Genomic DNA, 21,936 nt, shown 5'->3' with positions numbered 1-21,936 from the left:
TGGCTTTTGCAACACACAGATTTAATGTGGACAGCTCATTATCTTCGCTTAAATACATTTTCCTCTAACTGACAGTTGTGAAACTTCTTTCTGGATCTGTTATTAGTATAATTTCTCTGGGGATGAGGTATTGTAGCACTAAACCTGAAATCATTAAAATGGTAATTGAACATCAAAATGTTTTTGTGACATCTTGATGTGGATTAAAGTTTGAATATAGTAATTGGAATCTTTAAGTTCCTGATCCAATTATTTTCCAAAATACATTTCCTTGTCAGTGCTCTCAAATTCCTCATCCCTTGTGCTTAGCATTACTGCACAATGTTTCTTTGATTTTTTTTTTTGTGTGTGTGTGGTGGCGGCAGGAAAGTGCAAAAAGAGTTGAGGAGGCAATATACTATTCCCATTATGCACAGCTTCCTGTCTGCCTTCAGGCGAGCCTTGTAGCAGCCAAAACGTTTGAATTCACCTCAAGCGAGACTTGGGGAAAGGAAATGAAAGAGACATGGAAATGATGGGAGGAAGTACAGGTTATTAATTAACATTTGGGTATCTGAAATATTACAACATGAATAAAATGAGATCATGTAATGTTGCTCGTGAAAGCAATCGCCAATGTCCACCAGTATTTATCTAGACAGTCTAGAGTCTGTCAAATGGTCAACTAGAGGATGGGTGGATGGATGAATTGAACATTGGACTGTTGCGGTGATGTTTCCATTATTGTTGTTTACCTTGCAGTCAGTGCATGTTTGTGTGTAGAGATTGTTAAGCTGGACGATCAGTGATTGATGCTTTATGTGCAGTACTTCACAACCCAATTTGATGATGCCCACAAAGTTACTCTAGTGCAGCCACACTGGGGTAACTTGGCTGTACTGGATATATGGCTTCTGTTCCCTGTGGATAAGTGAAGTGAGTGCTTGTGCTTCCCCTTCGTGACTTGAAAAACCTCAGGGCTCTGATCTCTGCTAGTACAGTTGTCCGGTTCTGCCATGCTACCACTTTCTTCATGGAATAACACATAATATCTTTACTCCAACCAAAACGAGGCGGGTGTAAAACTGTGTGGGAAGTTCGTCTGCAGTACTTGGAATGAGGCTTTTCTCTGACTCACCAGATCCTTGCGTCCTGGAAAACCCCTTGCTTACTCGAGTAGTATCAGAGTTCTTCACCGCTAACCTCTGGATTTGACACTTGTAGTCAGTCGAGCTGGTTGAATTCTTTTCAGTTATTTCCAGCGTGTCCTCTTACGTGGACATGGTAAATAAAGCAACTTTATTATTTATTTAGGGAGCCTCTCGCTGTGCATTAATGTGTTGCTAAGTAAAGGCTGTTTTTGCCGTGTAGCGTGCTGCGTGGAGTGATTGCTCATACATACTGTATATGGGAAACGTGGTAGCTTCTTTACAGTGTTTACTTAATAGCCAAGTGGAAATCCTATGGGAATGCATGGATTTTGCTGACACTATAAATAGCGGTGTATATGTCAGTGTGTATACAGTATAGTAGGGCTAGTTGTCTGCCACAGATTCACAGGACTGACAAGGGTTAAGTGTGTCTTGCTGTAGGGCAACTAGTTCTGTAATGTGACATACCTGCTGTGTGTCTGTGTGGGTGTGTGTGTGTGTGCAGTTGTGTTAAAAGCAGGTGACTGACTTTGGCATTTGCATTTACTGTGTATGTGAATCATTTTAGGAATACTGTGTGAAGCGAATGCTGTGAGTGCACACAGGATTAGATGAAATTTAAGAATGTCAAGTGAGTCCAGATTGGCTTTGGTAATACCAGGCGACAGGTTCATTTTCGCCCTCCATTTGTCAGCACGATGCAGAACACCACGGGCAAAGGCATGAGGGTGTGTCACATGGGACAATGGAGGCCCCAACCTTGAACCCAGCATAAGGAGATATTTAGCCTGGACCTCATCACAATTTGTCAGCGATGATTGGGCAGTAACCAAAGAAACATTGCTGACCTGTGAACGGACCCCTCCCTGCTTTGTCCCCACTCGCTAGATCACTGCTCCTGCTGCTTGTCTGTCCCTCTATCCGAGGATCCCTGCGCCCCACTTCTTCTCCAGGCATATTTGGAAGTGGGAGGTGCTTGGCTGTTTGCTGCGTTGTGCCGTGCTGCGGCAGTCTTATCTGTTGACAATAATAGACTCTAGAGTTGTCGGGAGCAAAGGAGAGACAGAGAGTGACAGAGAGAGAGAGAGAGAGAGACTCCAAGGGGGGAAGCATATGTGGGGAAAGTAGACGGCCAAACCAAGGAGCCCAGTCTAGCATGGCCTGCCACTGGTTCCCCAAGAGGGTCATTGCTGTGTCCGGCCCCTGGGATGTTATTTTGGGCAGCAGAGATTATTAAAGCATCCTCTGTCTCACCCCGCAGATTTTTTTCATTCCCTCCCCTATGTAGCCAGACATCCATAGAGCCTCACTACCTTTGATTTCAAATGCAGCTTACTCACTGTAATAAAAATTGCATACTTAGCAGATTCGAGAGGAAATACATTTGTGGAGTATATTGTGTGTGTGTGTGTGTGTGTGTGTTTGTGTGTGTGTGTGTGTGTGTGTGTGTGTGTGTGTGTGTGTGTGTGTGTGTGTGTGTGTGTGTGCATGCTAGATTGCATGGGTCACAGTGAGAACAGGATGGGGAGAGCACGGTTCAGGAAATACATTTTTTTCCATTGCAGAAATGCAGCCCAGTCTTCCGGTTACAATAGAATTTTCTGGGTTATGAATAGCTTGCTAAATCTCTATGTGTTCTCTACACGGAGCGCTTTGTGAAAATGAACAATGGCTGACAAGCACGGAGCAGTCAACATACTGCAGAACAGCAGTAGGCAGGAATGGAGGGTCTCTGTGGAGATCCCTTCATGTTAAGCTCTTTAAGTCTCTTCATAATGTGTTTCTGTGTGGCTGCTGTTACGGTAATATGGCAACGTAACACTGGAAATATGTGTGTTTGTGTGGATGACTGTATAAGGGGATGATGCTCAGATACAGAAAGTACTCTCAAAATAGTATCTTTTATTTAGTTAATTTTAAGGAATACCACATCAAACTACAATAAACCTCTTACCATATAGGTAAGAGGTGATAATAAGACTAAGAGAGAATCATTCCTACTATTTCCATGACCTAAATTCACTTCATTGCTCTTCAGCAACTACTGACTAAACCTATGTGTATTTTTGAAAAGGAGGACTGTATTCAATGGTGGAGGAAAGAAAAAGGGCAAATATTCAAGATGACTGAATGAGAAGCACCATGTGATTATAGATGAAAATCACCCTCCTGGAAGCATCTTATGGTGAATAGTTTATGTATTTAAGCCAAGCTGGGAATGTGCCTTCCCAATGACTGTAGAAAATTCTGGAAACGTCTTGCAATATTCCAACTTTTCCAGTCATTTATGAAACTGTCATGCTATGCCACGCCGTGAGCAATGAGCCAATCATCTCCTTTATTAGAGACCCAGTAGAAGTATGGGGATTTTCTGTGCAAACCCGCGTCCGTTGCCCAGATGTCATCACACTGGCTGTCGGCAGCATGCAGTCCTTAATGTGGTGATGTGGTGGTAAGGTCTGGTCACAGATGAGCACCATTCCGGTGTATCATTTCACAGGTTCGAATAGTCAGTAAAAATGGTAATTACCCACCATGGCTGTGGTGTTGATTTCTCACGGGCCCTCCAGAGGATCCTCCTCCTCCCTGCAACAGTTCTCTGTATAAGAGCTCTGAAGTCAATAAGCATAATTACAGACAGGAGTCCTATGCTGCTCCAAAATTGCTCTACTGAACTGCTTCTGCTTCTGTGCTTCACAGGGATGTTTGGTTTATTAAATTCCAGCTGTAATGTGTATATTTTTCTATTGGTGGTCCTCACAGTATGAAAGAAAAAGACCCCCAAAACACACATGCTTTGGTCCCCACCTTTCTCTGTGGGGAGGTGGGAAAGCAAGCAGCAGCACGAGTCCTGACTTGTAGCTAATCTTAATGCCATATTCTGTTGGGGCCTGGCCTACATAGAGAGCTTGCAGTGCCGCTTCTTAAAAAGGAGACGGTGCAGTGCAGAGGATGTATTACCCATAGTTGACAGTATAAACACAGCGTGAACACACAAGGCACTGGTTAGTCTTCTCACAGATGGTAGAGTTAGTGAATAGACTCGCAGATCTGCACACAGTGTCAGCTGCGGTGATGAATGTGGTGCTACACTTTCTGTCCACTCGCCTCGCACAAAATTTTCCACAGAGCAGAGAGACGGAAGTGAGGGTGTGGCTGCCAAGTGTCGCTGTGAATCAACCCGCACTGTCGGGCATCAGACTGTGTGTGTGTGTGTGTGTGTGGACTATTGCAACTGGCCAATGTTGTAACTGTGTGTTATATGTTTTGGACTGCAAAGTAATATCCTTGAGTATGTGCAGCATTAGTTGCAGGCTTTTGTTTTGGAAGAGCATCTGAACAGCATTTAAGAGACTTTCTTGTAACCATATTGATTTGTGAAGCTGGCTGGCACGTTTTTGAGCAAACTAGTTTAACTTCTAAAGCTCCCAGTCAAAATAAATGTCACTCAGTCAGGAGAAAACAGCTTGACTGTAATTTGCTTGATCAGAAAGGTTTCTTAAGGTTTCTTAATTCAGATCCTTGTTATGTAATCACTGATGATGTGGAGTGTCATTATGACAGTCAGTGCTATCTCCGTCTGCTATGGGATACATAGAGTTATGGCCCTCACAAACAGGCAACATTGAGCAACTTGAGTGTCAAATTCAAGAAAGGGACAAGGCAAAGACTGGAGAGAGGTGAGTGTAGAGGCAGAAGAGTGAAAAGAAAGTGGCAGGGGGAGAGACCACTCAGATACAGGAGGTGTTCCTACATGCAGACACCAATGGACAGAGTAGACTTGTGACACCAGGCCTCTGAAAACGCTACAGTCTACTTACCATGTTGCAGAACCGGACTAGAAGCCTTTGTCAGGTTTTGTGAGGCACAGACATGATGCACCAGAGATCTCTCGCCCTGTCCGTACCAATGATAAACATGATATGATGTGGTAAACCCAAAATTCTGAAACCTTTGCAGCAAAGTGATAAAGTTTGTGTTTTGTTTTGTTTGATTGTTCTGGGTGAAAGGAAAGAGGGTTTTCTTTGATATGTTCATTTTATTTCCAGTGGTATTCCAACTACACAGTGTGTCAGCTCAGTCAGTCTTGAAAGGCAGAGTGGTGCTCCATCTCTAAACAGACCATTTGAGGCGTTTTCGTCTTCCTCCCATCGCTTCTTCTCTGATTGCTCTCGGTTGAGACATGCTCATTCAGCTTGTTTTTCTTCTGCTCTTGCTTTCTTCCTAGTTATCTCATTTCAATAGAGACTGTTCTAGGATGTATTGTTGCCATTAGTGGGCCAGATTCCCTCTAAGAGGAGAGCTCTGCAACACAGCACCACTCATTTGTTCTCATTTGACTTCTCTCCATTATCCGCAAAGTGGAGGTGGCACAAACCCCACGGGGGCAGCCTTGCATTTTCACCTTGATTGCTTTTGGCTCTCTTATTTAACATGTTTCTTCAGCAGCAGGAGAGGCAGGGCAGCCACAGCTTCTGTCACGCAGTTTGAAGAACACTGCTGCAGGACTACATTTGATGCAGTTCCTTGTAGATCATCTTTAACCATATGAGAAATTAATGAGAAATTAGACAAGGCAATTTTTCATTTGTGAAGGTGAGAGGAGCATTCGTACTATGTCGTTTGGATTTGATTGGTTAGCTTTGTATTTGTGGGGAAGAGATAAACTGCTTCCTAGGATGTGATGGTTATCTTCTGGACTTTATCTCATAGTTCTGACTGCCATATGTAGCATGCGTGATCATCCTGAGTGTTTACAATGTTTAACTAGTGGTGTATACATATTGAAAACATTACAGGACAGGCGTGCATAATATTTAGCAATTACTGTATGTACTACAATTACCTTGAACGGTAGCAGCAACAACATTTAGTTCTGTACACCCATGCAGTTTTTTAAATAGTTTTCTTTGCCTCAGGGATAATTGTCAGAGCACCATCAGAGAGCAGCAGCTTCTTCATCATGACATTTCATTTCTTACAGCATCACAAAGAGGTTAAAGCTCCAGGCTATGAGATTCTGAAAGTGGCTATTGTGGTGAGAGAGTGAGTAAGTGTGTGTCAGCATGTACATGTTTCTGTGCACGTTTGAGGTGTCTACACATGCAGCTGAGAGCATAAAGCCGGTGATGTCTCTGAAGGGTACATCACTCACTGAAAGCTTTCTCATTGACTTTCAATTATTGATCTTTCTGCTTGTGGCATTTCCTTGGTTTTAAATGGAACATCAGCATAACCTCTGGACAAATGGTTATGAGACAGAGGGCTACATTGTTTTATTCACTACATATATATACTGTATATATATATATATATATATATATATATATATATATATATGCTGTATATACACTTTGCGTTAAGAGTGCTTCCTCTGGTCCGCTGTAAAGCGCCTCACCAGTTGCAGTGATTGGCTTCTCCTTGCTTTCTAAACACAGTTATGGCTGCAGGCAAAAGCATTTTTTACTAAGCAAGCACCCTGCAAGTGTAATGCTGCTGCATTTACATTGTAGGGATAAATCATTCCTATAGATTACATGCTGTGCTGGCATTACTTGTACTTTTATTATTTGACTATAATTTCAATTTCAATTTGACTAAATCTTTCTTACTAAATATGAACAAATATCTATGATAATCATAATATCAATATTCAGCAGAATGGTTATCACTTTAGCCATTATCGCGCAGATCAAGAATGAAACAATGTATCCTGTTTGTTGAAAGAGAAAGGAAAAGCTTTTGGTTCTCTCAAAAGGTATTCCTGCTATAAATCAATCAAAGATCTTTGCATGTCAGATTGTCTGCCTGTGTACGTCTCAGCTCTTAACTTTTCTTTTTTAATCATGACATCATCAAACCAGTTGTGACAGAGGCCTTGTTGTGGATCTCGAGCCTTTCATCCCACGCTTCTGAATTAGGAGTATTAAATGAACAGTCACAGTGAGTGACAGAGCCTGGTCCATTTGCATGGTGGGAAGTGGAATCTAGCTGTGGATGTTTCTGATCAGAATAGGCACACATCTGATAAAGAAGGGAAGGACAGTTTCATTAGATTGGTTGACATGTCATGTTGAGCAAGTCAGGTCACATCTAATCCGTCAGGGTCAAGCTTCTTTATCTTTTGGATCCATGGTGTAATCCCATCATTTCTGCCAGTGATCTGATACATGAGACAGTCCTTTCATTTAGGATAAGGCAGTGTTATTATACTGTTAACAGGCATGTTAACAGGTCATCTCACATCTTTTCTGAATTGCAGTGAGCAAGCATGTTTTCCCCGCTGTTGGACCTGCCCCTTTCTGTCTAAATGAATGCTTTAATGGAGAGAATAGATGCTTTGAATGCTAGATTACTCTGGATATCAGGCAAAATAATTCTCCTCACTGAAAAAAAAGAGCCCTGCCTCACCATGAGTTAAATCTCTGTACAGTTTATACATTGTTATAGAACAGGATATCTACAGAATAACACAGTAAGCCTGAGCCTTCATCTCCACCTTGTAGTGTGCAGTCAGGTAACATATCGCTCTCTATTGTCTGCCTGTTAGGATGATTCACTGCTGGTCGATCTGCTGCAGACCATGTTCGCTTGTACCGCAGTTCAGTGTTCATTTCTGTGGTGACATCACATTGTACCCATCTCACCCAGCAGGAGACAGCTCTGTGCTGTACCTTTGTGATGGGATGTGATGGAGGGAGTACGTCACTGTGCAGCTCGTGACTCAGTGGTTGCAGTAACCTGAATTCTTTGCAGCATCACAAACATCACGACGCTGTGCTACAGTATCTCATCCTGCCAGTTCGTGCTAGTTTGACAAGTGCGCCTGAATGCACCACTCAGACAGGCTGTATCTTTAACTGTAGGACACAGTTACTGACCGCTTCACTGCCTTATTTTATTATGCTTCTTCTTATCCACACACGAATGCACACAACACACACATACACACAATGAGTATCTCTGTCTGTGCCACTGAGGATGGAGAGCAAATCCAAGATCGGCAGTGTGTGTGATGGCAGAGCTGCAGAGAGCTCAGAGTTATCTGCAGAGAGGCTATTACTGTATCAGTAGCAGCTGGAGCAATGAGGGAATAATGTACAGTGCAAAATTTAGTGCTGCACCACTATTCTGTTGAACTGGCTAAAGGCTGGTTTAGTGCTGACAACGTTAGCATCATGATGCAAACGACCATAGAGTAAAGCATGGTCACTAGCTTGTGTCCTGGAGCTGCTACAAGGCTAAATAGGTGCAGGTAATGTGATATGTCTGTCAAGATGAGTAAGAGCGTGTCAAGGGCTAGCTTGTTAATGTCTGTTGTAGGCACTATGTGCATGTAATGTGTTTCTATGTGAGTTTGTTTAGGGTATAGAATTTCATGACAGCCTCCCAGAGGGGGTATTAGCCAAGAGCCCTGAGGACACGCTGAGAGCACTGACTGAAGCATTTCTTATGTAGCCTGTACAGCACACATACACCCACATAGGAACATGTGCACCCATACACAAGCACACAAGCACACAAGCACACAACACACCCCTCATGCGACTGCGCTGAGATATTTGCAGTTCTCGTCACATCCTCTTTTTTATTAAATTCCAGTCACGGAGCCTGTCCCCTACTACAGCATATAATTTCTGCTGCCGCTTCACTTTGGATTTGTGAATGAAGTGCTGCTCAGTTAGTGTCCAGGAGCACGGCATGAATAATGCAACGCCCTCACATGTGTCTTCAGTCTTCACTGAATCACTGGCGAGGCTGCGTTCAGATGCCAAGGTGATAGGAGGTGTAGAGGTCAGGTCACTTGTAAGACGACTGCATCAGAGAATGGCCGTCGTCTTTAGGTGTTTGGTGTAGGTAAGAATGTGTTTAGAATCAAGCTAATTTTTCTAATCTTTTTGCTGTGACGACTTTTACATTGGATATTATGTTGATGATGTCCTTGTTTCTGTGGGTGTGGCTTTCTCTTTGTTCAGTTGCAGTATCCATCCTGTTAAATTTAAGGTAAAAATATGGTGTAACAGTATTTATCAGTAATACTGTGAGATTACTGAAGTTTTCACTGTTAAGCACAGTAAAACATCAAACAAAGTATAACATTCAAATGAACAGTACAATTCATTTCTTTTGGTTTGAGATATATTGTAAGGTGCCGATCTAGTACAACTCTGCTATTATAATAGATTCATTTATTTTGTAGAAACTAAAGTTGACGTACATTTCTCAGACCATGGTAATTTAATTACAGTGTTTCTGTTGATTTGTCAGTAAAACATGGCATTTAATATTCTATATTCATTAATATTGTACATTGAATGGGATACAGTGTATGATAACTAAGATTTTTATTTATATAAGATTTATATTTTATATTTTATTTTTTACATAAATGTATATTCTATTGACATAATTTGATGGTAATTTTACAGTCAAACACTGTTGTTAATTTATTGTAGCATCCTGGAAGTAGGTAGTCAGAGAAATCTCCCAGCAGGCCTTGCAGCAACAGGCTTAACATTTGTAGTAATGTTTATTCTGCACATGTTTCACATATCTATCACTATTACTAGTGTTTATTCATGTTTTTTGTGTTTTGTATTTATAGTTTATATTATTTGACTGTGAGATTTTCTGACCTGTGAGAACCCAGTTGACAATGATGCTGAGAGGCAGGGACTTAAATGGGATTCAATGTAAACTGAATTTGACAGAAAATCGTAAAATATTGACATTCACAGTTGCCATTTTTACCATATATTTGTGTATTTTATATTGCATCTTCATATCATTTTATAATCTCACATGGCCATATTAAGATTTCCATTAATTCAAAGATTTAATTCAGTTAATTTTGCAGTTCTATTCCTGTGTGTCAGCGTTTTTCTCCACAGGAAACACCAATGTGATAGCAAGGCTGGTTTCTAAAGCTCTTAGTTCATACACTAGATGTATTGCATGACCTGGAAATTGATCCGGTCTTTAAGTAAGATCCAGTTCCCTTATTTTTGCTCCGAGAATCAAGGATAGAAGAGGCTTCCCAGAGGAGGAGAACTAGAGATGAAATGAGACAGAAGAGTTTAATCAAATGCAAACAGAGAAATAATAATACCATCTTAACTGTAAAATTATTACCATAATCTAGATTTGATTTTGTAGTAAATATTGGATTTAAATAAATCTTAATAACATCAAACTAATGTATTAGTACTGGAGTACACATTTTCTGCTGTATTATTGCTGAGCTCCTGCCCCTCTCTAGCACCCCATATTTTAACTGTACAGTAGTTCATGAACTATACACAGTGCTCATACATCATTCTGTCCCTCCCAAGGGCTGCGGCACTTTACTTTAGAGAGATTAAATATTCAGTGTTATACAAAGAAACTGAACACAGAGAGCACAGAAAGCCCCCTTTTCCAGACGTGCTTTCATCATTCTTATACTGTACATTCTTTCCAAGTGTTGGATATACAGTACAGACTCACCTCGTTGCTTCGGATCCAGTAGGCAGGGACCGAATCCTGTCTACAGTTCAGTGAGTCAGCCAATCACATGTGGGGAGCCCTTATGCTGACCACTGAGCTGGCAGCAGTGATTAATGGAGCCCTTTAAAATTTATAGAAAGTTGTCATGTAAAAAATTAAAGGGATGCTTCACAGAGCCCTTTTCCTCACCAAAATGTCATTATTATTTTGGTGGAAAAGTAGGAGAAATGTAAGGGAAATTGCTTATGAATAATTGATTTAGAACAAAGGAATAAATGCATAAATGCACAGATGGCATCTTCTAAGCTGTTCATCTGGTCTGTGGCTGGTTTCCTTTCTGATGTTCAGAGGAAGATAAAGCTATATTAGAAATACAGGGGCTCCTGGGTGGAACCACACTCAGAAGCACATCCGTTCATCTGCTAATGAGGATAGTTAGGGATTTTAGAAAGGACGAATCAAGGTATTCATACTGGATGAAACTGTAACAGGCAGATTCGGCTGTTAAAGGACATTTTTCTACATTTGCAAACATTTTTGCAAGGTTAATCCTTTTAGAATTATAATCTATTCAATCTTTTTAGTTTTGAGTTACAGCTGTACACCATACCAATCCATTGGAATCCCCTCTCGCAGGTTGTTTGGTACTATAGCTTGAATCTGGCCTGAAGTTTTGAACCCGACCCAGATCCAAGGGTCCAACTCCATCTGACAGGAACCATAATGTTTTGAATCTGAGCCTGATTGAATTTCGACCTGGCCTGAACACATAGCAGAAAGTTTTGAATCTGAACCGACTGCACTTCTAGAAAAGTCATCAATCTCATTACAGTGTTTGTTTCATCATAATCTATAAACCAAATCAATATTTGGTGTGTTGTTGCGTTGAATTGCTTGTTTGTTTAGCATCAGACTTGGACAGGTTTTTCACCTTTTGCACTCTATGGTAAATGATTTCCATCGGCTGGATTTTCCTTTTGACTCTGCTTATATATGCAGGCCTTAGTCGAGACGTTCCCGTACACTACTCGCCTCCATTCTGTCACATGTAAGGATGAATGGATGTATCTATGGATGTGAAATCTCTGTACTCAACCCAAACCCGATGTGTATCTTAGAAATGATGTCTGAATCTGATACTGAGTCTGAATCTGAGTCTGATGTGGTAAGAGTTGGGTTCTTGTCAGATTTGTTGTTTCTCACCATGCTGTCATCCTCCACTCTTGAGTGGTGGACGAGTGTTGACAGAAACACAGTTGTTGAACCCTGTCTCTGTAACATCGGCTTGCAACCTTATCTGACCTCAGTGATTGTACCTCTACTGCTCTACATTTCAACTAAAACTATATATACAATACCTTTATTGTGGACCAAACAAACTCAAAAGGGGCCCATGATGTGCCTCTCCTGTATCTTTGTTTTTGAGAGTGTAGTGGCTAATTTAGTGTGGCTTAAAGTCTTAAAGAGAGGCCAAGTATCAGATAAAATGAATAATGTGTGTGTGGCTGTGATATTGTCTACCTCTGTGTTGTAAAGGATGTGATTACAGATCTACATCCTCAGCAATATGAGTGAATGAATCAATCCATTTTGGCCTTTGAGTTAATAATCCTGTGGTGTATTTTATAGCGGAGAGTTTTTGGTATTAGGTGTACACACTGCAGAGAGGAATGACATTGAGAGGTAGATAGGAATATGAATATGAAAGCTTGTCTATAGCACCATATGTTGTCCATTTGAAGACCCCACAAAGTTGATCCAACAGAATTTTAACTGTGTATGTTTGGTTCTAATACTGTGAACATTGGACAGTGGACCAATCATTCAATCCTAACTTTTGCTTCCACTCTCTTTCAGGAAACGAAGCCCATCTGCATCCAGGGATCCAAACCAAAAATACGACCAAAGGGAGGGGGGTGACCACTCACAGTATGCCCCGGGGAACGGCGGCATGCCCAGATCACCGTCTGACTATGGGGATGGGGACCCCCGGCGGGCTCCGCGGGGCCCACATATGTACCCAGACGTGGACGCAGCACGGATGGGCTACCGGGATCGACGAGGCCCTGGACGCTGGCACTCCCAGGAATACCCGCTGGACCAAGATCTAGATGGACCACCCAGTGAGTATGACCTCCAGCGGCAGCGGCAGGAGGAGTTTCAGGCGCGCTATCGCAGTGACCCCAACCTTGCGCGGTATCCCGTTAAGCCGCAGCCCTATGAGGAGCAGATGAGAATGCATGCAGAAGTGGGTCGCATGAGGCATGAGCGGCGTCATAGTGACGTCTCTCTGGCCTACACGGAGCAGGACGAACCGGGCCCTATCCGACTGTCCCGTCAGCATCTCACCGAGCGCCGGCCGCCCATGGTGGGACAGCGATCCTATTCTGTTGATCGTTCCTCCCCTGGTCCCATGGGTCCTGGTCTCGGAGGCCACAGAACCTCCAACCACAGCCCCCCGACGCCTCACCGCAGCCCTGTACTGGGTGATCGATCTGGGGACCTGCGGAGAGGAGACATAGGTGTAGGGGGGGATCCTATGAGAAGACAGCAACATCATTTGGACCCCAGTTCAGCTGTCCGTAGGACCAAGAGGGAGAAGATGGAGACCATGTTGAGGAATGACTCACTCAGCTCGGACCAGTCAGAGTCAATTCGTCCGCCACCCCCCAAGCCCCACAAAACCAAAAAGGGAGGGAAGATGCGGCAGGTGTCCCTGAGCAGTTCGGAGGAGGAGCTGGCCACGACGCCTGAGTACACCAGCTGTGAGGACGTGGAGATAGAGAGTGAGTCAGTCAGTGAGAAAGGTAGGAGCTGCAGACACTACCGCCCTCACTCATTTTACACTCTTTCTACTGCTTTGACATTGTATACATTGCTTCATAGCTACATAGCTTTACTTTATGTTACTATATTATACAAACATCCTCAAATGCTTTGCCATGCAATATTCTAGTAATACTGTCTAAAAGTTTTTGCTAGTAGAAACACATTTCATGTAATTATTGATGCTGACTTATGTATTTATTGATGCATTGTGCTGATGATTATTCAGAAATAACCTTAAATTCTTCAGTCTACAGTCCGTGTATCCCCTGTCCTGTGTATGTGTGTGAGCTGTGATGTGTTGCTCTGTATGTGTCTGTGACTCTACTCTTAACAGCTGCGGTGCCTTTTGAGGAGGAGGAGGCTTATGCACTCATGAGCCCGTGTGTGTGTGTGTGTGTGTGTTTCACTGTGTGGCTGTGTGTGTTCTAGTGGTTTGTTGGTTTTTGATGAATTCTACCACTGTTCTGGATTGTTCTATACGGTGTCATCCTTTGGCGCACATTGGCAGGATTGTTTCACAGGATCTGTCTGTTCTAATGAACAGCATTAACCATCAGAACAAAATGATTTTTTTGTCCTGCTTACTGTCCGGGATAGATCTTTCTGCAGGCCACCTTCGGACTGAGCCGTTACTTTTTTATGTCTGTTTAAGTTTAAGACAAAGGATCTCTGACAGTCCTGCCTAATTTTCCTCCCAGACCAACATTTGTTTGATAGGATTGTAGTTCAGTTCGATGGCGGTGACAGAACAGGGGTGGGGGGTGAATAGAAAAATGGACCTTGGCTTGGTTTTACGGATTCCATTCACAAAATCTGCCAAGCTCTGGCAATACCACTTCTACTATTCATACTGTACTCAAGTACTGTAGTAGCATTACCTGGGGACGCCAAATGATTTAGGAAGTACCTTCAGTGTCTTTTGTGTGCAGGCTCATTTGCATTGCATAAGGAAAAGGCTAAATTTCACTCAAATTTACACCTCCAGTCCCAAGGTTCATCATCCGTTCTGCATTTCAGCTCTCTGCTCCTCCAAACGGGTCTCCATGCTGCCAAGGAGCTTTAAGACTTTTCACAAAAACTCACATTTAGATCCAGTACAGCCATTGTATTTACCCCCCAAAAGAAATGCAGAAGTAAAAGCATGGCATAGCTTTTTTCCAGCTACTGACATCTACTTGGAGACTTAAGCATGTTTGTCCAGTATAAATACACATACACAACACATACTCGCACGCAAGGCAGATAGAGACATTCGTGAATTAAATGCCACTTCACATAGAATCAAGATCAAAAGTCCTTCTTTATGCCGGTGGCTCCTTGACTGCTTGACTGCTTCACCTGGTCGACAGTTTTTATAATTACAAATTGATCTTGTTGTCAAACTTGTAATTATAGCGGCCTTTACCTTTGCGATGGTAAAAGAAGCGCCAGTAGAAAAGGGGAGACATAAAAAGATACCAAGTGAGAAAGCACAGTAGCGCCTGCCACATGCTTGCAATGATTAATCTAAAGGATAAATGATGAATTCACTTTGTCTCCTCTGTTATGTAACTGTCCTCCTCAGCAACGGAGACAGCACAGCACCGGCACTACATTATTGATGTGGGAGTTTCCAGGTTTCCAGGTTGGAAGTTAAAAAAATAGGAAGAAAAGTGGGCAGTTCCGCCCAGATCAGAAATCCTGTCGTTTCTATCTGTGTCTGTCTGCCTCCCCTGCAGGTTAGTTGGTGAGCAAAGGGGGAAGTTGAACTGGTGGCATGAATAAGTAGGTAGACAGCTTTGCATAACTGGTCAGAGAGCATCGTCTCGCAGCTGATCATGTGTTGCTATCTTTGGCATTTACTGAGGTATAAGTAGCAGTTCCATTAATTTATGACATAATTGGTGCTGCACCGATGTGGTTAATGCAAGGAGTGAATGATTCAGAAAATCACACTGAACTATTTATGTTAGACTGGAGTGTCCTTGTTTGCAGTCAATGTATACTTAATTATGTAACCGCCAGCAGAGGGTGATGAGATTCCAATGTGAGATTATAGGGTATATTGATATCATCAATAAAACATATTAGAGAATACAGATCTGCACTATAAATATATTAAAGGGGGCATAGCTATTGAAACACACCTATAGAAATGCATGAACTATTAAATTAGTCCATTACAACACACATGGTTAAGTGGGTAGGCACATCCACAAAGCATGAAGTGATCAAGTGATTTTGCCAGTGTCCATCTTTCTGTGGATGCTCCCAGCTCATGCCTGATGCAGCTGGACCACTAGAACCGAGAATCTGAGTAGAAATGGAAGTGGATCAATGTGAAGCACATAAACCACAACCTTGTTTTTTTTAAAAGACCATTAAATTCTTGTAAGAACATGTAAATGTATATGTCCCCTTTAACAGATATATAGGTACAGTAGATATCAATGTATCTGTTTGAATAGCTCTATTTGATCCCACTCCTCAGTCTTTAAAAAACAAATCACGGTAGGAAGGAAACTCCCTACATGCACTGCAACATGCAGAGTAAGCAAACGCATTTACCCTCAACAGCAACATTAAAAGGCAAGAATGAGCTAGAGCATCTGAGCAAAGCATGTCGGCGCGGCTGGTACCTGTGAGCGCTGGACACTGATTTAGTGAGATGGTGTGCTCACTCTTTTTTTCCTTTATTGATTTCCCGGACATGCAGTCTCATAATAGTGCCGAACAGACAGAAAAAGAGAGGCTGACTAGCTAACAGTGGTGGACATTGTGTAGAGATTACGTCCTCATTAAAGACTTTTGGGGTGTGTTTCTGCACCTCAGTGAGTTTGTTATGCTTGAGCTGTATCTTTTATGTTATTAATGTTAGAAATCTAATTTAACCAGCCTCACTAAAAGATACAATAACATAGTATTCATGCTTAATGCTAAAACACACACTATTTTTGGATCATTATCCCAAAATATGTTCTTTTCATAGAATATATGTCCTCATTCTTCTTATATCTGTGTGCACCAGTGTTTTAACACAATACCGTGTCACCTTCCAAGCAGGGTTACTATATTAAAACATACACACTTTTTCACCCCTGCCTCCTTTCTGCTCTCGCCCTTTGAATTGTAGTAAAAACAGCATCAATAATTAATGATCCAATTAATAGTTTACACTGGTTTTTATTGAGTTGTCAAAGTGATGGAAAGCCTGCTGGTGGTGAACTCCGCCACTGCCTGCGCTCTGCCTTCGCCCTGAATCAGCACTTTGCGGGGCCTCGGAGCCAGGGCGAAACGGCAGGGCTGGGCACAGACTGCTGACGCTCACAATTTATGGCCGTGATGAGTTTCCTACTCCCTGAAAAACCACACAGTGCCTCACTGGGGATCAGTGCCCAATTGTGGTGTGCCACTGTTAATAAAGCTCAGAGAAAGAAAGGGGAGAGGCTGCACGCTTCTACACTGGCAAGCGCTACGATTCGTTTTGACATTTCAGTTGGCTAGGGAAGGGGTTAGTAGTGTATGTGTGTGTGTGTGTGTGTGTTGAGGGGGACGACTAGGAAACATAAACCTTTCTCTATATCAAAATGAGGCGATTTATCTATTGTATGCCCCTTTTCTACTTGATCAAGAATGCAGTCTTTAAGCTTTTTAAACAATTGTGGCCAGATTAGGCTTTTGACTTTTTCAATGGAGAGTGTCTGCCACACTGAACTGTTCTTTGGTGTTAATGCTGCTGACACAGTTGCAGCTGGGAGGCAAAGAGGGTAATCACTGTTGTCATCTGTTGGTTACAGAGGGCCACAGAGGGCAAAGCCCATCTGGGGACATCCATAATGTTTTATAACAGTGCATAACTGTGTACAGTAAGTGGGTTTAGTACGCTCTTATACTAATGGATTGGTACTGATAAAGGCAGAGAGGAAAGGAGGATTTTTTCCTTGTAACTTGGTCACAACTCTGAAACTGTGATGAATATTACAAGTGTGGAAATGCTACACATCAGTACATCAAAGAATGGCAACGTGAAATTCAAAAATCACGTTAAAAAAAGATTTAGAAGAAATTTAGATACTTTAAAATTATGTTAGAAAAACTTCTGAAAATGTTAAACTGCTATCAAAAGACAATAACATTGAGACAATTCAATGTTTTCTGTAATTATTCAGTGTTTATGTACTATACACCCGTACATTGCTGTAGGGTTCAGATTGAAAATAGATCACCTCCATATGTGACATATGCGACAGCTTTTGCAATCTATTTTTATACCTTTCCATCATAGTTCCCGTATTTCCTTGTGATTGAATCCTCAGCCAGGATATGAGTGCTTGAAGGAGCCCCGTCCCGTCCATTACGGTTTACAGTTCTTTGCAGGGGAAGTGAAGTGTGGGAAATGTGATGCATGTGGTCAAAGGAATGCACAAAGGCAGCGTTTGGGATGACCTTACCTGGGCCGGCGGCCATGGCTCACTATAGCTGCATACATTCATTGTCCAAGTACACCAATCTGCTGGAGGAAGACCACTATCCAATGACATCACCTACTAATTTACTTGCCAGTATAAGAAAACAACTTTTAAGAAGATTTGTAGGATTTCCCCCTTTCCATGGCCTTTATACCACTCGACATCATGAATCCTAGCATCTTCCTTCACATTCAACATTATCTTCAATTAGCTTGCATGTTAAAGTCTCATAGTCACATTAGAATCACTCTCTGCTTTGTGGATTCACATGGGAAACAGGGTAAATCCTGAAGGATGACAGTGTTAGCGCTGCAGACTTTGCTTTTCTCAAGATCAAACATTCACAGACGGCTGATATTTGTCTCATGAGTTATTTGATCCCTCTCGTTTTTGTTTTTTCTTATGATGCTTTGTGAGACAGGGAGTACTGCTCAAAGGTTTCCATCACTCCTCTTAGTGGAGTGTTATTAATCCCTCTCAGCTCCTTTGTTTGGATTTTTGTTTGCACTTAAGAGTGAGAGAAATGACAAGAAAATGACAAATTTAAACAAGACTAGAATCCAACACCCATCTTGTGTCATTATTGGCATTTCCCCCCACATGTATATTTCTCAAGTCTTTGCCCAGCGACACAACGGCAGAAGCTGCAATCAGGACTTCATCTTTAAAAGCTCTCCCTGGTGCACTTTAGATTGAGGTCAGTTAAGGCTTTGTGGCACTGCAATCTGAAACCTCAGTTAAACACATTAGAGATCTACCCTCCTTCCTCTTGCAGATCTGACTTGGATTAGATAACAGGATGCTCACATAGTTTGAAGCAAATGCTTGTTCTTTGGAGAGATGGGTGACAGATGGAACGTTGCTGCCCTTTTTCCGAATGAATACAATAAACTCTCGAACCTCTGAATCAGGATATAGAAACACTATGCTACATGGAACAAACAGCAATAAATATTCAATGAATTGGTGTTTTCTGAAAGTTAAGACGTCTGTATTGTGGAAAAAGGATTAGGAGTAAATGAGTGAATGAAATGTGTGAAACTGTGCCAGAAGAATGAGGCCATCTTCCTGGTTTGTGTTGTAATTTCATTTAGCGGCATGCAGCGTAAACCAACTGCAGTCATCTAAGTTAATTATACAAAGCAAAGGTGACAGCAAAATGCTATACGTTTAATAATGTTAGGGGCAAGATTCTTGTTGAGCATATGCAGTAAGTCAGTGTGACGGCTGCGATTACTGCTTCACACAGAAAACAAATGGCCGTGCAGAGAGTGAATGGTCAAAAGTGAGAAGTCTGTGTACCTGAGCTGCTTCTTTCTTTCTTTACAGGGCTCTTAGATCGCTGATGGATGATGATGCTGACTGATGATGATGGATGTTTGAGTTTTGTACTGCATGTGTGAGCCAGTATGTGTGCGTGTATGAATCTTGGGATGTCTCGTATTGTGGTGTGTATCATACAGTATATGTGCGTCTGGTTGTCCGGGTGGTTTGTGTTTGTATGTCCTGGCTTTGTGGTGTCCTCACTGGTCCCTCTCGCTGTCCTCTCTTGTGTATACGTGCCCTTCCCCCAACCTTACAGGAGATTTGGATGGCCATTGGTGGGACCATGCATCTTGGCATAGCAGCGAGGCCTCCCCAATGTCTTTGGTGAGACATGTGGAGCCCTGCCATAACCCCCCCGCTGCCCTTTGAACCCCCTCCCCTCTCTCTGTCTCTCCTTCTCTGTCTCTCTCTCTCTCCTCCCCCCGTCCCCTTCTCCCAGAGTCTTTTGTCATTTCATGTTTCCTTTGTTTTATTTACACCTTTGCATGTTGTTTTTCTGTTTTTCTTTCTGTTTTTTATCCCACACCTGTAGGGGACAGTCAAAGGGGAAAAAGAAAAACTATTGAGCAGGCATTTATGTCTGAGCCGACACACACCTTATCTGAGAGGCAAAAGAAAATGGTGCGCTTTGGGGGACATTCATTTGAAGAGGACTTGGCATGGTGTGAACCGCAGGTTAAAGACTCGGGAGTTGATACGTGCAGTAGCACTACCCTAAACGAGGAGCATAGCCATAGTGAGAAGGTACTGAGACAATCTAGCTTGCATTTTATTATTATTATTCTTTATGACCTACCCATCCAGTCTTTGTTTGCTCTCTGTCACTAAGTGTAAATAGGTGAGATGTTTGTTTTCTGGATTTTATTTGACGTTGTATAAATTAATTTCTCGATTTTCCTTTTGTTTTCGATTACTTTTGGCCTCACCTTGCTTGGTGTAGCCTTAAAAGTACTTTGGGGCCACTTCTTTGCTTGCTACTGTTCTTGCTGTTTTGCTCCCCAGACAGAAAGTACACATCATACAGTGGTTATAAAAGAAGGGCACCGACACACACAACCCCTATGTTTGTCATGGCACACAGGAATGTGGGTCTCTCCTAGTTGCATGCTCGTTATCCTTGGTATTTTGTGTTCTTGCTCTGCAGCGGTCATGTTTAGTGCGGTAGGAACACCTTCACTCAGGCCCGATCCTCTCACTCTGCTGCCCTTCCCCACAGCACCCAGTGTAGACAGACCCCGTCCCCTGCCCAACTTTCCACTCACTTCTGTACCAAAACCCAAATGACTGTAAGCACACAAAACAGGGAAGATTGGATGTCTTGCACCAAAAAAACAAATGTAACTTTTGTTTTTCTTTTTTCCCTTCCACTGCCGCATCTTTGATTTCACTCTGTTTGTGTTTTGTGGCTTTATTCCTTTTCTGTCCCTTTTTATTCTTTTTTTGATCTTCCTTAAAACTATCACCTCATCTTCTACCTCACTTGACTTTATCATATATGAACTTTTTTTTTTTGCTGTCTGCTTCCCCCCCGCAACCTCACGTGGGCGTATGTTTGTGTGCGGCGAAGCACTGGAGCCAGACTCCAGTCTTCCTGCAGTTTGAAGAGCTGGTTTGAGGAGGAGGAGTGTTGGGGCTGCTTGTTTTACTTTGCATGGGCTGCTGCATGACACCTACTCCACCCTCATACTGGCAGGTTCACACAAGCTCAGCAAATCAAGATGATAACTAGGAAGACTATTTTCAAGTCATCTTTTGAGTAGATTGAATCAATGCTCTTATTCAGGTGAATTGTTACAGCCCTATCATCTACATTTTAAGTGATGACACACCACATCTAAATGGCAAAACAACCAACATTGATAAGTCAATCGAGTTTGTGTGAGCTTTCTGCCCTGAGTGAATTCCCCTTCACCCCTGTCACTGTAGACACTTGTCTGCTATGGTCTGAAGTGATGAAATTCAAGTGGATGAGTTGTTAAACAAAAGGTGTGTTGTTGCTCTGACCTTGTAGCACCCGGTGACGTGGCAGCCATCCAAAGATGGGGATCGCCTAATAGGGCGCATTTTGCTTAACAAGCGTATGAAGGATGGAAGTGTGCCTCGAGACTCAGGAGCTCTGCTTGGTCTGAAGGTAGGTTGATGATACTTTCTCATACTTTACATTCTGGTGGTGAACAAGGATTCCACTTTAAAGTAATGTGTTATATTTCATCCCTTATTCCCTGAAATGTAAGGGAGGCCATTGGATTTTTATGGGTACAAGTGACTATCACTGTCACTCGTATGATTTTGTGACTAACTGATTTTTCCCTTAACTAATATTGATTACATGATTGTTACCCAATATTTATATTCATTACAAGCTTAATTTTTTCGCCATGACTATTAATATGCAGTTTTTAATAGTGATGATAATTAATGATACTGTTGAGCACTTACTCACATTTTAATGAACTTCAATATGTGGAAACAAAGAATATTAGCTCAGCACCCATCAGCGTTGCTTTAAACTGAGGGTTAAAGTATAATGTGTTCTGTGTGAATATACAGTTTATGTCTTACTAAGGCTATCAGTGCTATTTAGCCCTTTAGTTCTCCCCACATCTTCTTCTTCTCATGTTCTTTCCCCATCATATCAAAGTCTTTTGTCAGTGTGTGTAATTTAATTACTACATTAGAATTTCTAATGCAAGAGATTTGTTGTGCTGGTACATGTT

General features: G+C 42.1%; 1 protein-coding gene across 2 annotated transcripts in view; it reads left to right on the top strand.

The window, feature by feature from the left end:
• The window catches only part of rims2a (regulating synaptic membrane exocytosis 2a), a 126,432-nt gene that overhangs the window by 48,387 nt on the left and 56,109 nt on the right, over positions 1–21,936 (top strand). Inside the window, exons 4-7 of one of the 2 annotated variants that reach the window (XM_076150536.1) lie at positions 12,474–13,024; positions 13,145–13,423; positions 19,752–19,963; positions 21,231–21,350. In XM_076150536.1, the coding sequence (XP_076006651.1) occupies positions 12,474–13,024; positions 13,145–13,423; positions 19,752–19,963; positions 21,231–21,350 (1,162 nt within the window). Of the gene's footprint in view, positions 1–12,473; positions 13,424–19,751; positions 19,964–21,230; positions 21,351–21,936 lie in introns of both variants that reach the window. The other variant, XM_076150535.1, reaches the window with a different exon arrangement.

This window comes from Genypterus blacodes, unplaced genomic scaffold (assembly GCF_046128005.1).
Source record: "Genypterus blacodes isolate CSIRO-AG114 ecotype Tasmania unplaced genomic scaffold, CSIRO-AGI_Gbla_v1 ptg000052l_1, whole genome shotgun sequence".
NCBI classification, from domain to species: domain Eukaryota; kingdom Metazoa; phylum Chordata; class Actinopteri; order Ophidiiformes; family Ophidiidae; genus Genypterus; species Genypterus blacodes.
Note: the sequence above shows the minus strand (reverse complement) of the source record. Positions and strands in the feature narration are given on the sequence as shown.